The sequence below is a fragment of the Narcine bancroftii genome, chromosome 3, assembly GCF_036971445.1.
Source record: "Narcine bancroftii isolate sNarBan1 chromosome 3, sNarBan1.hap1, whole genome shotgun sequence".
Taxonomy (NCBI): domain Eukaryota; kingdom Metazoa; phylum Chordata; class Chondrichthyes; order Torpediniformes; family Narcinidae; genus Narcine; species Narcine bancroftii.
Window position 1 is genome coordinate 346,579,204 of NC_091471.1, and position 15,376 is coordinate 346,594,579.

At 42.0% G+C, this 15,376-nt stretch overlaps 1 protein-coding gene, 1 long non-coding RNA gene and 1 other non-coding gene across 6 annotated transcripts in view; 1 reads left to right on the forward strand and 2 right to left on the reverse strand.

Moving 5' to 3' along the window:
* The window catches only part of LOC138759346 (uncharacterized), a 49,020-nt gene extending 42,114 nt beyond the window's left edge, over positions 1-6,906 (forward strand). Inside the window, exons 6-7 of the long non-coding RNA XR_011354798.1 lie at positions 4,578-4,741; positions 6,666-6,906. This is a non-coding gene — a long non-coding RNA (uncharacterized lncRNA). The remainder of the gene's footprint in view (positions 1-4,577; positions 4,742-6,665) is intronic.
* The window catches only part of fbxw10 (F-box and WD repeat domain containing 10), a 49,022-nt gene extending 37,360 nt beyond the window's left edge, over positions 1-11,662 (reverse strand). For 3 of the 4 annotated variants that reach the window (XM_069929557.1, XM_069929556.1, XM_069929555.1), the window contains exons 1-2: positions 9,703-10,507; positions 3,740-3,907 (exon numbers count right to left, since the gene is read on the reverse strand). In XM_069929557.1, the coding sequence (XP_069785658.1) occupies positions 3,740-3,907; positions 9,703-10,231 (697 nt within the window). In that variant the 5' untranslated portion in view covers positions 10,232-10,507. Of the gene's footprint in view, positions 1-3,739; positions 3,908-9,702; positions 10,508-11,460 lie in introns of those variants that run through there. The other variant, XM_069929558.1, reaches the window with a different exon arrangement.
* A 1,996-nt stretch (positions 11,663-13,658) lies between these two features.
* Positions 13,659-13,729, reverse strand: trnag-ccc (transfer RNA glycine (anticodon CCC)). Its single transcript has one exon. It is a non-coding gene; the product is annotated as a tRNA-Gly (tRNA).
* Positions 13,730-15,376: the final 1,647 nt, after the last annotated feature.

Genomic DNA, 15,376 nt, shown 5'->3' on the forward strand with positions numbered 1-15,376 from the left:
CAGTTAAAAAAAATAGTTTACCTCAGTTGATTAAACATGGTGGAACCGAAAAGACATAAAATACCAAGGGAGTGCCGAAAATTTCAGACCCGGTGGGAAAATTAATATTTTTTCACAGAAGTCAAGGGGAAGTACGTTGGTTTAATTTGCAAGGTATCTGTTAACTTTAATAGCCTATCTGCAGATTTACACCTTGCATCTCAATCATTCAGGTGGACACTTGGACCGTGAACTGTACTCACTGAGAGTTGTGGAGGAATGTTGGGGACGGCCTTATCCCTTTCTTTTGTTTCCTTTCCTCCTGTTCTTATTTTGCACCCAACTTTTTATTTTGCACTGCTTTTTGAATTAGATTTTTAAAGAGTTTTATTGTATTAATTTAAATTAAATTTAAGAGCAGCAGATACAGAAATGCCCACTGTAATAAGTGAGCACCTCAAAAAACTACTGTAATGTCAACAGTTAAATGGTTCAGTTGTGTCATATAGTTATTTTGATAGAAATAATTTTTCAATGGCACAGGGCCTTTCTGGTCTAAAAATATAGTTCTTGCAGTGAAATTGGTTGAAAACTGCTGAGTTTAATACTGTTTGGCCCATTACTTCTTATATTTTTCTGTATGTGGCCCATAATCAAAAATGTTTGGCCACCCCTGCCCTACTGGCTCTTCAGAAGCCAAAGTTGCCTGTGATTCTGTCCAGAAGACTTATGTGGGGTAACCTAGAGATGGTCAACGGTATTTAAATACTTGATTCATCGACAGGCCTGTCTGAAATTTTGTCAAAATATCAAGGAAGATATGGGAGATCAGCTCCAACCTTCCACATAGATTTGTGCAGTGTCTACAGTTCATCCCACGCTCCTATACACCTCAGATGGGTACGAGGAGCCTGGTGTTGACAGAACTTATTTTTTTCCAAGTAGCCAACTTCTGGCTTCAAGCTATGGTTGAAAAATAGCACACACTGTAACCAAGTGCCAGACTGGAACAAGTCAGACACATAGAAATTCGACACTACAGTGCTTTCCACTCCCTTTGGCAAATGTGCTTGCACCATGTGTTCATGGAGCAAAGGTTTGTTCAAGCTTTGTTTCCCTGTCGAGTTTGTTGCCAGAAGATAGATTATAAACAGGGCATCCTGCCAAGGGGCTTTCTTTTCCTCTCAAATCATATCTCACCCCCTTTCCTGCTAAACTGGCGATAATCAAATACAAACAACAAACTATCTGGATATTTCAGATCCAATTCAACTTGAAGCCTTAGTGCTCTCTCACAGCTTCTCAAACTGCACCAGCGTCTATAATGAAACGTAGCAAGCAAACAAATCTTAAAGTCACAGAGGATGCCTTACAATGACATTGAGATTCATGTCCATCCATAACGCAACACTGTCCACAAACTCCAAGACCTGGGCCTCAACATCCCACTGTGTAATTGGGAAGCTGGATTTCCTCACCTCCATACCACAACATACGACAACCATTAAGGATTGGTAAGATGATCTTCTCCACAATCTCCATCAGTACTGGAGGACCAGAGGGCTGTGTTCTTGTCCCTCTGCTCTACTTCTTTACACCTATGACTGTGTGGCTCTGTACAACAATAACACCACCTACAAATTTGTTAAAGATACCACAGTAGTGGGCTGTGTAAAAGGGACGATGAGAGTATACAGGAGGGAGATTGAAAACTTCACTGAATGGTGTACTAACAGCCTGGCACCCAATATCAACAAAACCAAAGAGATGATTGAGACTCTAGGAAGGGAAACAGAAGGGGAAACCAGGCATGTAGGACCCACTGATCATTGGGAGATCAGAGGTGGAGAGGGTGAGCAAATTTAAGTCCTTGGGAATCACATTCGGAGGATCATTCCTGAACCCAACCCGTGAACGTCATCGTGAAGAAAGCACATTGGTGCCTCTACTTCCTCAGGAGTTGGCAGAGGCTTGGTATGATATAGAAAACCTTGGTGAACTTCTTCAGATACTGACCGGTTGTATCACGGTCAGGTATGGAGGCACCGATACTTCTGAGCAGAAAGCCCAACAAAAGGTAGTTGACACAGCCCAGGACATCACAGGCAAAACTCTCCCACCATCAAGAAAATCTTACATGCAGCAGCAATCATTAAGGATCCACACCATCCAGGACACGCTCAGTTCTCGCTGCTGCCATCAGGAAAGAGGTGTTGGCGCCACAAGCCCCGCATCACCAGGTTCAGGAACAGCTGCTACCCCTCCACCATCAGACTCCTCAACAACAAACTCAGTCATTTAAGGACTCTTATTTTGTACATATTTATTATTGAATATTTATTTTCTGAATTGCTGGTATTGTTTACATTTATTTCTTTGTTTACATTTCTGTTTTTTATATACCTATCTTTTCTTGAGTACAGTTTTTTTTGCACGACCGGTAAGTAGAAATTCTGCCATGCCTGAAGGAAAAGGAATCTTTGAGTTCTTTGCAATAACATGTATGTACTCCGACGATAAATCTGAATTTTGAACTTAGATTAGTGCCCACCTGATTCATATTAATCACTGATTAATTTGTAGGGTGTGATGTGAGTTGTGGTAAAAAAATAAATGTATGTGAAATTGCAACCAATTGGAATTCAAAGCACTGAAACAACAGCTAGTAACTTCTGGATGATAATATGGTAAATTGGATCAGTGAGTTTGCCAACGACACAAAGATTGGAGGTTTAGTGGACAGCGAGGAAGGTTTGGAAAGCTTGGACAAGTTGGAAAAATAGGCTGCAAAATGGCAGGTGAATTTAATGTGGACAAATGTGAGATGTTGCTCTTTTGGAACTCTAACCAAGGTAGGACATAGATGGTAAATGGTAGGGCACTGAGGAGTGCGGTAGAACAGAGGGATCTGAGAATACAGGTGCATAATTCCCTGAAGATAGGGTTGTAAAGAGAACTTTTGGCATTTTGGCCTTAATAAATCAAATTATTGAGTATAGGAGTTGGAATGTTATGGTGAACCAAATTTGGAGTATTGTGTGCAATTTTGGTCACCTAACTACAGGAAAGATATCAATAAGATATTTACAATGATGTTTGCCTATTCTTGAGAAACTGAGTTTCAGAGAAGGATTAAACAGGTGAGGAGTTAATTCCCTTGATGGTAGAAGAATAAGGGAGATTTGGTAGAGGTATGTAAAATTTTGAGAGGTATCGATAGTTAATCCAAGCAGGCTTTTTACACTCAGGTTAGGTGAAACAAGAGCTAGTGGTCAAGGGTTATGGATGAAAGGTGGGATATTTAGGAGAAACCATGCAGAGGGTGGTGAGAGTGTGGAATGAGCTGCCAGCTGAAGCAGCTGAAAGGTACATGGATGGGTGCTGTGCGGGTCAATGGGACTAGACAGAATAATAGTTCACCACAGACTAGATGGGCTGAAAGCCCTGTTTCTGTACTGCATTGTTTGTTTTACAGTTCTACTACAGAATTAGGTTCACAATCCTAACTTCCAAATGCTTGTTTCCCAAGATCGATTACTTGTTCCCACTGCTTTCTGACAAAATAACTTCATATGTTATTAAAATCAAAATTATTCTCCATTAAATAAAGAAAAGATGAGGATTCTGTTATTTACATTTCACACAACAGCAAGAACATTGTAAAATTTGGGATTCATTTTAATATATCACCATTTAAATGTGTTTTCAACACAGTGTGGCAGATTAGTGTGATTTACTCCTACCATTTAAATGTTCTTACCAATATCTTCTGTGGGTTGTTTGACAAAGCTACTAAGCATTATATCGGGAGAGATAACTGTAAATGGAGGCCAGCTATCATCCAGCTCCTGAAGTTCAGGGCGTCCATCTGTTTTCAGGCTGTATTTTGATTTATTCCGTGAGATTACGTCTTCATCATTGTCCCCAACTGAAACAATAAATGTCATTCGGTGTCATTAATTAATTCAGGTAAAATAATAGATTTTCAAATATGCCTATACTATTCTTTTTGAAGCTGTGCTAATTTTGTAGATGCCATGGAACATTTCTTGACCTAAAGATAGTAATTCTCATAAAGAAGCATTCCCTCAATTAAGCATTGAAGTGTCACTATTATATTGTGTTTCAGAATATTGGAAAACATAATTTAATGGAAATTATTTTACTTCTCATGCATCAATTGCTACTACTTTCTGTGAAATGCTTATTGCATATACATCAAAGTTGGTACGTTCACCCACAGGATTTTAGTATCCCTTCTACCAAGTATTTTTCACAAAAAAATAGAATTTGGATCAATATTTGTCTGCATGAATGTATGTTATTTCAATTATTTAACAGATCTTATTTCGTAAAGCTCCTAAAACGCTTAAGTTTAAAGGCATCAGTATTAAAATATAGCTTAATTTTACTTCAAGGTTCTAATAGGCAATCAAGGTGGCTGACCTTATACAGGGGGTGGCTACAATACATAAAGTGTATGATAAATGCTTAAGGATGTTTATCCTCTGATGCTGGTAGCAGCAGCAAAGCGAGAAGCCAGAGGCACCTTATCTGTCCCTCCTGTTCATTTTTGATTTCTTTGTTGTAATGCACAGGACAGAAGTTAGGAATGAAGTGATCCCCACACAGCAGCCAGAGATCCGGCCCACAGCTTCTGTTCTAACGAAAGCCCGCAATATTCCACAGAACTGGTCTTAAAGGTTGGCAATGCTACAAAGTCTCGTCATTGCAAATGGCTCCAGACTCTGATATTAAGAAGGTAGGTTATCAAATGGCAATTTAAAATTTAAACTTCAAATCAAAGTTATGAACGGGGACTTTCATCATCCTCTTTAATGTCATATTTTTTTGATTTGCTGTGGGACTTTGATGGCACGTAATTTAAACCAATAAATAATACACTCAGGAAAGACAGATGAAGACAAGCTTTATAATCAATTCAACTGCAGGAGCAGGCAGAATTAGTAGTGAAGTATCCAAATGACAAAATCAGATTGTCCTTGATGCTGCCAAGTATTTTTTTTACTCTTTCGTTCAGATTTCCAGCTGCTTCCACAGTTAGCTTCTATCAATAAATCATTTTCCTCCGTTAGTTTCATCAGATAATTACCAATGAGCTCTTTCTGACATGCAGCTATAAAACATCAATTTTAACTGCAACATTTGGCAAATTTTATCTATCTACCAATAAAGATTATGTTAGTGAGATGTTCAGAGACTGAATGAGGCTTTCTAATGATCCCAAAATATTGTAATGTTATTCAAGAATGTTTTGTTAATGTCCAAGTTTTCAAAATGTTTTCCTTTGGAATTTTCTCCATAAATATTAGCATATTCATTAGGATCTAATTTCCATAAAAGCCTCCATTAACTAAAGAAATGCTGTGCTTTTATTGTGCAGAATGTATACATCGAAAGAAAGCATGTGGAAATCTTCATGTAAAAAGGCAGACTTGATGAGCAATGCCTCACAAGATCTGCCTTATTTAAAAATCTGTGCTGCAACAGATTGCATGTCCTATTGCTAAGAACATTGGGTTCATGTTCAAGACTACCTTAAATTCAAATCTCATCTAAAACCCAGTGTAAGCAATACTAACATGCTAGAAAACACTTTTTCGTCTGCAACAGACACAAAGGGGCCAAATGGTCACACTGTCTCTGATATTTTCCATGAATATGGAATAAAAAGCTAGTTATTAGCAACAATGATCTCAAAACTATCAGATACCATAGCAATCCAACCGTAAAAGTAGTATATTTGAAGGAAATCTGCTATTATTAGGAGTCCAGCTTTAAGCTACAGTAACGTCACATTTGAACTTGCTTTCCATTTTCCATTAGAAATGGCAATCAATTCTGATCGCATTCCATGAATAACTAAATAAAATTAAAGATCAAAAACAGCCAAAACTAAAATTGAAAAGAGATGCCAACAGATTAAGTGACAAGCAAAATTGATCCACGTAGATTTTTATAAAGACAAATGTGAATCATCTCTGGTGATTGTAAATTTGACAAACATACTAGTTTTTAACTATTTTAAAAAGAGACAATGACAGTCAGTCACCGTTTAACTCAGGGAAGGGTGTTTCAATCCACTTGTAACCATGTTCCCATACTATTAATAAATAGAATTGCTTTCCAAACTCTAATATTGACCAAAAAAAAACTACTCCAATGAACATTTTGTCTATCATTTCAATATGATAAAACAGTTACCATACCTTGATTCAACTTTAGGTATTAAACTTTTATTTCAATGGCTCTCTTTTCACATTATCAATTTTTTAAAGCACTTTGATTGGGGATACCAAACTAATGCCATGAAGCTCCTGTTCAAAAATACTTAAACAAAATCTGTTACAAATAGAAACAGAAGCAATAGTAAAATGTTTCACTATTTTTCATCAAGCTTTAATACTTAGAAGTCAAATAGTTAAAACTGAAAGCTGACTAAAGACATAAAAGACTAAATATTCCACAGTAACATGATTAAACTCTCAGTGACATGCCAAGCATGTGTTTTGGGAAATGAATCTGATGATAATAGATTTTAAAATTCCAGGAGGTTTTTTTTTTTTGCGATGTATCCCTGTCTCTCTCTGAAATCTAGCTTGAGTGAAATAAACAAAATTTCAGGCCAACAGCAATTTAATTATCTTGTGCAATTGAAATCCCAGTCAGTTTCAGACAGAAGCTCATTGACACAATGACATCACATCTACCAGTGAGTGATTTCCAGAGTCCAAAGTCCAAAAAGACGGAGGCCAGAAATCCGGACCATCCGAAAATCCAGACTTACTCTCTGCTTTTGTGCACATGCATATGTGCGTACTGCAACAAGCGACTATGCAAAAGCCACGGAAATGTAAGAAAAAAACATTTATTTGATTTTTTTTTTAACTATGTCTTTTATATGAAAAAATGTTTTGCTAATGAACTATTGACATTTTACTGTTTAATCTCCTTAAATTTGAATTTTAAAAGCTCTGCCCGAGAATCCGGAAATTCCAAAAATCCGGACCAACTCAATCCTCGAGCAGTCTGGATTTTCAGATTTATTGTCAGTGACATCATATACAACTCTGAGGTTCTTTTTTCTGCGGGTGAAGCAGAATTACCACTTATTGGAATGCAAATAAAATTGTACACAGCGTAAACAAATTTTTAAAAACTCAACAGATAACAAATGTAAACAAATTGACTGTGCAATACAGAAAGAATTTTAAAAATCAAATGTCCACAAGTAAGAGTCCTAAAATGAGTCCCTGATTGAATTTGTTGTTGAGGAGTCTGATGGTGGAGGGGTAGAAGCTGTTCCTGAACCTGGTGGTGCAAGTCTTATGGTATCTATACCACTTTCCTGATGGCAACCATGAGAACAGAGCGTTTACTGGGTGGTGTGGATCCTTGATAATTGTTACTGCTCTCCAACAGCAGAGCTCCCTGTAGATGTGCTCAATAGTGAGGAGGGTTTGGCCTGTGATGTCTTGGGCTGTGTCCATACCAGACCGTGATGCAGACAGTCAGCACACTTTCCACCACACATCTTTAGAAATTTGCCAGGGTTTCTGGTGCCATACCAAACCTCCGCAAACTGCTGAGGAAGTAGAGGTGCGGATGTGCTTTCTTCACGATGCCATTGGTGTGTTGGGTCCATCGCATCTATGTCATCTCATTTGATAAAAATCCTGTCAATCACATTCCTCTGCTCCATCCTTGCTGGTTATGAGATAATTTCATTAAACTGTCTCAATTGTCTTTTAAAATCATTGTTTCTACTTTTGATGTCCTGTTAGGCAATGAGTTCTGGTTCATGACCACTTGATATGTCCATATATTCTTCCTCATGTTCTGCCATATTTATTGTCAAAAATCTTAAATATGTGTTCTTTATTATCAATGGTTTTTCTTCATTGATTATATCTGAACATGTCAAAACTCACACAAGTTTATCAAATCTTCTTCAGCCTCCTTTACATCATGCAGAATGCATTGCTTTCTCAGGATAAAAGCACAGCATTTATTGAGTTAATGGAGACTTTTATGGAAATTAGATCCTAATAAATATGCTTTTATTTACAGAGAAAATTCCAAAGGAAAATATTTTGAAAGCTAGGACATTAACAAAACATTCTTGAATAACATTACATGTTAAGATCATTAAAAACATTTCTTTATTGGTATTGACTGCCAAATGGTGCAGTCAAAATTGATGTTTTATAGCCGCTTGTCAGAAGGGCTAAGAGTGCTTTGCTAATTGGTAATTATCTGATGAAAATGATTTATTGATAGAAGCTAACTATGGAGGCAGCTGGAAATCTAAACAAATCCCCCTTTTTTAACTGAAAATATCTAGGATTCCATATGCTTTGTTGACCACTCTTTCGATGTACTTCAAAGATCTATCCATATCAGGCCTGGATTAACTGTTAAGCAAAATACACACCTGCTTGGGGCACCAAGGAAAGGGGGCACCACAGAGTTTTCCCCAGTGCCCAATTTACAATGGTGCAGCTGAACTAGAACCCCCAAAAAGAGCCTCCCCTCCAACCCCCCCCTCCCCCCCCCCCCCCACACACACACAATAAATGAAAATAACTAGATACAGGTTATATTTAATAGAGTTGTAGGCTCTGGCCTGGAAGAAAACTGAATTTTTAATCTATTGTTTCACATTCAGCGCTTATTGAGTTTTAATGTCTTGTCAGTTGAGGGGGAACCACTGTTGGGCTGTGCTTAGGGCATCAGTTGGCCTTAATCTGGCCCTGATCCATATGAACTCCTGTTCCATCCCTACAATACAGATCTGTATCACCCTGCGCTGAGCATTTCGCACATTCCGCCTGCCTATGATGTTCCAGTGCGTTTTATTTGTAATTTAAAAAAAAACAACTTTATTCGCAATAAAAACAAATATAATGCAGGGTCGTCTTTTCTAAAAAATATACAAAGGGCAATGGTGCAAAGTCTTTTATGTTCCAGTTCTAACCCACACGGAACAAGAAGTCCACAATCCTTCAGCCTGGCAAACATTGACCACCGCCAGTGGGCTGATCTCGCCTCCCACCGTGCATCTTGGCGCCTCACAGTTCGGCAGGCAGCAACCTCCTTGGAAGAAGACCGCAGAGCCCACCTCACTGACAAAAGACAAAGGAGGAAAAACCCAACACCCAACCCCAACCCACCAATTTTCCCCTTGCAACCGCTGCAACTGTCAGCATCGGACTTGTCAGCCACCAACGAGCCTGCAGCAGACATGGACATTACCCCTCCATAAATCTTCGTCCGCGAAGCCAAGCCAAAGAAGACTCCGTCCCCCCTCTTCGGGCCAGTCTCAACTTCGTTTATGAGACACTCTCAAATACTTAAAATCCGTTCAGGCTACTTTTCTGTCCATGAAATAATGTTTTAGGTCCAGAGCCTTTTGCTGATTGGAAGAAGAAAATAGAAATGTAGCACTGCAAAAAGTACAGAAACAACGGGGGGGGGGGGGGACGTTCACGGCGGGGTTTAAACATACTTTGAACATAACAATTGGAAACATGAATAAACCCGCTAAACTGTATTGTCTGCCGGAGTGTATTTAGCATCCCCTTAAGTTCAAAGTTTTTAGTTTGCTTTATTAATGGAAAGGGAGGGCGAGCTTCTGTTTCGTTGAGTTTGGAAGTGAGGGCTATTCTGCACATTTCAATGGAATGGTGAGGTGTTCCTCACCTTTGGCGACTGGGCAGCCAGAAGTTCTCTCACTGAGGACCAGGGCGCGGACCAGATTAGCAAGGAGGTAAAGTAGCTTGACGTCGCACAGTTGGAGTACTCCCAGCACGTAGTTTGCTTTTGTCCAGTATCTGCTATTAGCAAACCATTTCCAAGTGTCCAGCATGGATGAGCGGAGAGCGGACTTGTTTAAGCCGCGATCAGAACCCTGAGTTCCCAGGTCCCCGGGAAGGCTCGGGTTCGCACACGAGCGAGAGTGGGTGAAATCTTTGCCGAACGTGGGCTGCAGGAGCCTGTCCAGTTCCTGCAGGAGGTCCCTGCTGCCAATCCTCCGGATCAGCCCTTTTAAGAAATGCTGCTTCGAGATGTCGCCGGCCCGGAGGAACCACTGCTTGGTGGCGACCAGTCTCACGTCCAGAGCGCAGGTGGAACACGAACCGCACGGCGCGGCGGAGCAGCTGTCACTCAGGCAGGTGGAGCTGGGAGAGGAGGAGATGTTAAATTCGCTGACTTCCCCCGCCGCGTCCATTCTCAAGGGGACCTGAACGTCCCCGGACGGGCAGCGGCCCACATTTGGGACACGGTTCCCTAAAACGGCCGCTCCTCGATCCCCGGCGGCGCCTCGCCTTCTCCTCCCACCCGATGTATCTTTTCCCCGTTGTATCCTTTCCCCGTTGCCGGGCGATAGCGCTCCGCGTGCCGACGCTCAGTGGCCGCCCCAGTCTTGTCGTCACTGTATCAAAAGCAGTTCGCTCACCAGTTCGGTGAGCCACTCCGTTCGCTCAAGCACGCTCCGTGCTCCCTCCATGTCCCCTCCACCCGCCTGGCCATAATACTTCCTGTACCCCCGGCGTCCCCATGTACCCCGCGCATCCCATGTTCACTTAAACCATGTGGCGGTGAATTCTAAATTCCGTTCGACTTCTCGGATTTCCGTCACTTCCCGCCAGTGTACTGATACATCTTCCTCCATTGTATCGCCCTTACCAGTTACTGTACATATGAGTGAGGCTGGGCAGCCCACTAATGATTCTCTTCTCCCCACCCCCCCCCCCAGCTCTCTTTCTCTCCCCCCCCACCCCCCAGCTCTCTTTCTCTCCCCCCCACCCCCCAGCTCTCTTTCTCTCCCCCCCCCACCCCCCAGCTCTCTTTCTCTCCCCCCCCACTCCCCAGCTCTCTTTCTCTCCCCCCCCACCCCCCAGCTCTCTTTCTCTCCCCCCCCACCCCCCAGCTCTTTCTCTCCCCCCCCACCCCCAGCTCTCTTTCTCTTCCCCCACCCCCCCAACTCTTTCTCTTCCCCCCACCCCCCCAGCTCTCTTTCTCTTCCCACACCCCCCCAGCTCTCTTTCTCTTCCCCCCAGCTCTCTTTCTCTTCCCCCCAGCTCTCTTTCTCTTCCCCCCAGCTCTCTTTCTCTTCCACCCAGCTCTCTTTCTCTTCCCCCCAGCTCTCTTTCTCTTCCCCCCAGCTCTCTTTCTCTTCCCCCCAGCTCTCTTTCTCTTCCCCCCAGCTCTCTTTCTCTTCCCCCCAGCTCTCTTTCTCTTCCCCCCAGCTCTCTTTCTCTTCCCCCCAGCTCTCTTTCTCTTCCCCCCAGCTCTCTTTCTCTTCCCCCCAGCTCTCTTTCTCTTCCCCCCAGCTCTCTTTCTCTTCCCCCCAGCTCTCTTTCTCTTCCCCCCAGCTCTCTTTCTCTTCCCCCCAGCTCTCTTTCTCTTCCCTTTTCCTTCTGTCTCCTTTTACAGAGCCCCAAAATCGATTCTCACCTCTCTTATCCAATTAACAACTTTAGTTGGTCTGGACTCCTCCCCCAGTCAGTCTACAGATTTAATTCTTGCATCTTCCTGTTCATTGCTTATTCCTTGAAGAAGGGCTCAAGCCCGAAATGTTGGTAATATATCTTCATGGGAGACCTGCTGAGTTCCTCCAGCAATCGCAGTCCCTCCAGACATTCGTTTCACTCCAAATTCTATTCATTCCCTGGCACAGAAAGTATGATGAATTCTTAATTTAATTTCAGTCCAACCCTCACATTAAATAGCTTTACTCACTGGCACAGATACAAGCAAACAAATTTCTTTGGGTAAAATTGAAGAACAATTTGGCCCGCCAGTGACCAGAATACTGTTCCCTTTGAATACAAATCTCTTTTAAAAAGATATATTAATCTTGGGTGCAAAGTAGCACAGAGAGAGGGTTGCTCTCTGCATGTATTGTGTCTTTCTGCATTCTCGACGACTGCATTTTATTTCCAACAGATGCTGCGTGACCTGGCGAGTTTCTCCAGCACTTTTGTGTATTGCGCTAGACCTCAGTGCCTGCAGATTTTCTTCTTTACTGAGAGTTGAATACAATTTTGTGACTGATGTACAAAAACTACTGCTAAGATGTATATTTTTACCACTTTCAAAAATAACTAAGTTATTGTTGAACTTTAATTTTTCATAAAAGGATGGGCTTAAAATCTCAGGTCAAAACATTTTCAAGAAACCAAATGTTGACATTGTTTGATTTCTTAAAACTGAAAATGTTTACTTTTGTTGGCCTCACCAGCACCAATAGGGTGTCTCATTCCAGGATTTTTCTAAAGATATTAATTTCCTGTCTCAGATATCTCATTTCACTGGTTGAATTATGATTAAGATCATCAATAATTCAGTTCCAATATCTAGATTAAACCAAAATGTTTATTGGTATCAGTCCCATAATCAATCACTTCTCTTCAGCAGAACTTAACAGAAAAAAAACTTCAAATTCAGGAAGTCAGGAGATCAAATATTGTTTTTGTAGAGAAGGAAGAAAGGAAATGAAGCTGTGAAATGGGTTATCAGAAGCAAATAGTAATGTTGAAATCTGCAAGCAGTTAGATAGGTAAATTGGCCATAATTACAAGACAATGTGAGTGGGGAGACATGATGCTCCAATTATTAAATGGAACTGGGGATGCCCATCTCAAGGTCATTCAGGGACAATGCGGAGAGAAATGCCATGGTGAATCTTTGACATGCTTTGACCAAGAGGGCAGCGAATGGTCCGGCACTGAGGTGGAGACGAAGCATGAGGTGAGAAATTAGCAGGATAAATTTCCATTCAAAACTAAACTCCGGGCGTAGCCGTCAGTCTGAGCTTCACATGGCCTGCACATGTACCATTCAGTTTCATTTCTCATCTTCTCTCTCTCCTGTCTGTAACTGTTGTGTTTCATTAAAGCAATTTAAACAATTAACTAAACATCTTGACGGTTTTGGTCTGCACGCTTGGTGACCTGAAACGTCTCTATGCTATCTCTCTCCCTACTTACACAGTTTGGATCACTGATTTTCTGCTATTATTTTGGACCTTGCTATCTGCAATTTTGGCGGGGGGGGGGGGGGTTACTTATACGTTTAATCCTCTTCATTCAAAACTGCCACAGCCACTTTCTCTGGCACTCAGCCCTGCTTCTCCTTCACTAGATCTTCCTTGGTTTCTCTTGTTCCCCTCCCCCCCCCCTCCCCAAAAGCAGGAGCGTCCACAGCGCACGACTCCCCCTTCGCTGGGCGTCCAGTTTGAAAAGGCCATTGCGGATAGAAGAACCGTAACCCTTCCATAATCCGCATTGGCCGCCTTGTGTCATTGCCTGCCACCGCTCAGTCGGTGCGGTGTCTGGGAAGGTTGCCCGACCATTGCCTCTCGGAAGTTCCTTGATTTGTGTTCGATATTTGCTTTTCGTGGCGGGCTGCGTCAACCTCGTGGGACCAGCGACCCCGCATCTTCGGGCGCTTAAAGCATTGTGTGGGCTCGGCCGGCTGGAACGACCGGAGGCATCGCTCCCCGTGCCCTTTGCCCGACGGGCCCTGCCACGTCCCTCCTATTGGGTTCGATCCAGCGGGGGCCGTGCTCGCTGCGTCGATTAAACGGCAGCGCCGCGTTGCGGAAGGGTCTGAGCTCTAAAGCCGGAAAAGGAATTGGAGCGAAAAGTTAGTGCGCCGCCCGGGAATCGAACCCGGGTCGCAAGAATGGGAATCTTGCATGATACCACTACACCAGCGGCGCTCTGGGAAGGGTTGTCGCACTATTCCTCTTGACTACGCAGGACTCGATTCATGACCTCAGGTGAAAGCGCTGTGAGGGCGCCCGCTGCCTGCTGGGACGGTCACTGTTAGCATCAGCTCAGTCATCTCACAGATACCCCCCCCCCCACACAAGAAAGGTAATCTGCCCAACACATCACAAATGAGGACCACCTATTTTCATCTAGACTTTGATTTTTTTTGTGTGTGGTTCCCCTCTCAGCCAAACTCTTTTATTTTTCACACTATGAACCATATTGACCAAAATACACACAAACACCTCCTTCTTGAATACACACCGTGTCATTTTCTCCCCTTTTCCCCCCCTTCCTTCCCTCCCTACCCACTAAAAGTTCAACATATACAATACAATAAACCCATGAAACAATGAAAATAAACAAGAAAATTGTGTCATCTACTTTTACACGCTGGGTCAAGTCATTTTGTCTTCTTATCATTTTAGGGGTTGTTGTGTTCCACGTACGGTTCCCAGATTTGCTCGAATACTGTGACTTTATTTTTTTAATTATATGTTTTTTTTTCCCCAATGAATACATTTATTCATTTCCATGTACCATTGCTGTACTCTCAGGCTCTCTTCTGATTTCCAGGTTGACATTATACATTTCTTTTTGCTACTGCTGAGGCTATCTTTTTTTGTGCTTCATCCAGTTTGAGGCCTAATTCTTGACTTCTTATATTACTTAGAAGAAGGATCTCTGGATTTTTTGGTATGTTGCTTCTTCGATGTAAAATTGAGCCCACATTTACCATTTCAGCTGACAGCTGGTTCCACACTCCCACCACTCTCTGTGTGAAGAAGTTTCCCCTCACACTCCCCCTAATTTTTTCCCCTTTCATCCTTAACCTCTGGTTTGTACCTCCTACCAACATTTACTCTGGCTCTATCCCTCATCATTTTTCAACTCTCCCCTCATTCTTCTACCCTCCAGGAATAAAGTCCTAACCTCATTAACCTTTCCCTCAAGTCCAGGCAACATCCTAGTGAATCTTCTCTGTACTCTTTCAACCTTATTGATATCTTTCCTGTCATTAAGTGACCTAAACTCCACACAATACTCCAAATTTGGCCTCACTGATGTCTTATACAACATTACCATAACATACCAACTTTTATACTCAATAGTAAAACATGAAAGTCTGCAGATACCATGGTTGTTATACATTGATGAAGGACTCAAGCCTAAATCATTGGTTATCTTTATCTTTGCAACATGAAAGTAGACTGTCCAGCAGAGTTTCTCCAGCATTGTGCCAAAAGCTCTCTTTACAACCCTCTTGTGATGCCACTTTCAGGAAACATTGTATCTATATTCCCAGAACCCTCAGTTCTACCATAGTCCTCAGGGCCCTACCATTTACTGTGTATGTCCTTTCTTGGTTTGTCCTTCCAAAATACAGCACCTCACCTTTGTCTGCATTAAATTCCATCTGCCATTTTTCAGTCCATTTTTCATGCTGTTCCAGATCCCTCTGCAAGCTTTGAAAATCTTCCTCCCTGCCTCCAATCTTGTGTCATCTGAAAACTTGCTGATCCAATTTACCACATTATCATCCAGATCATTGATACAGAATATAGATGTTAAACAACAATGGTCTCAGCACTGGT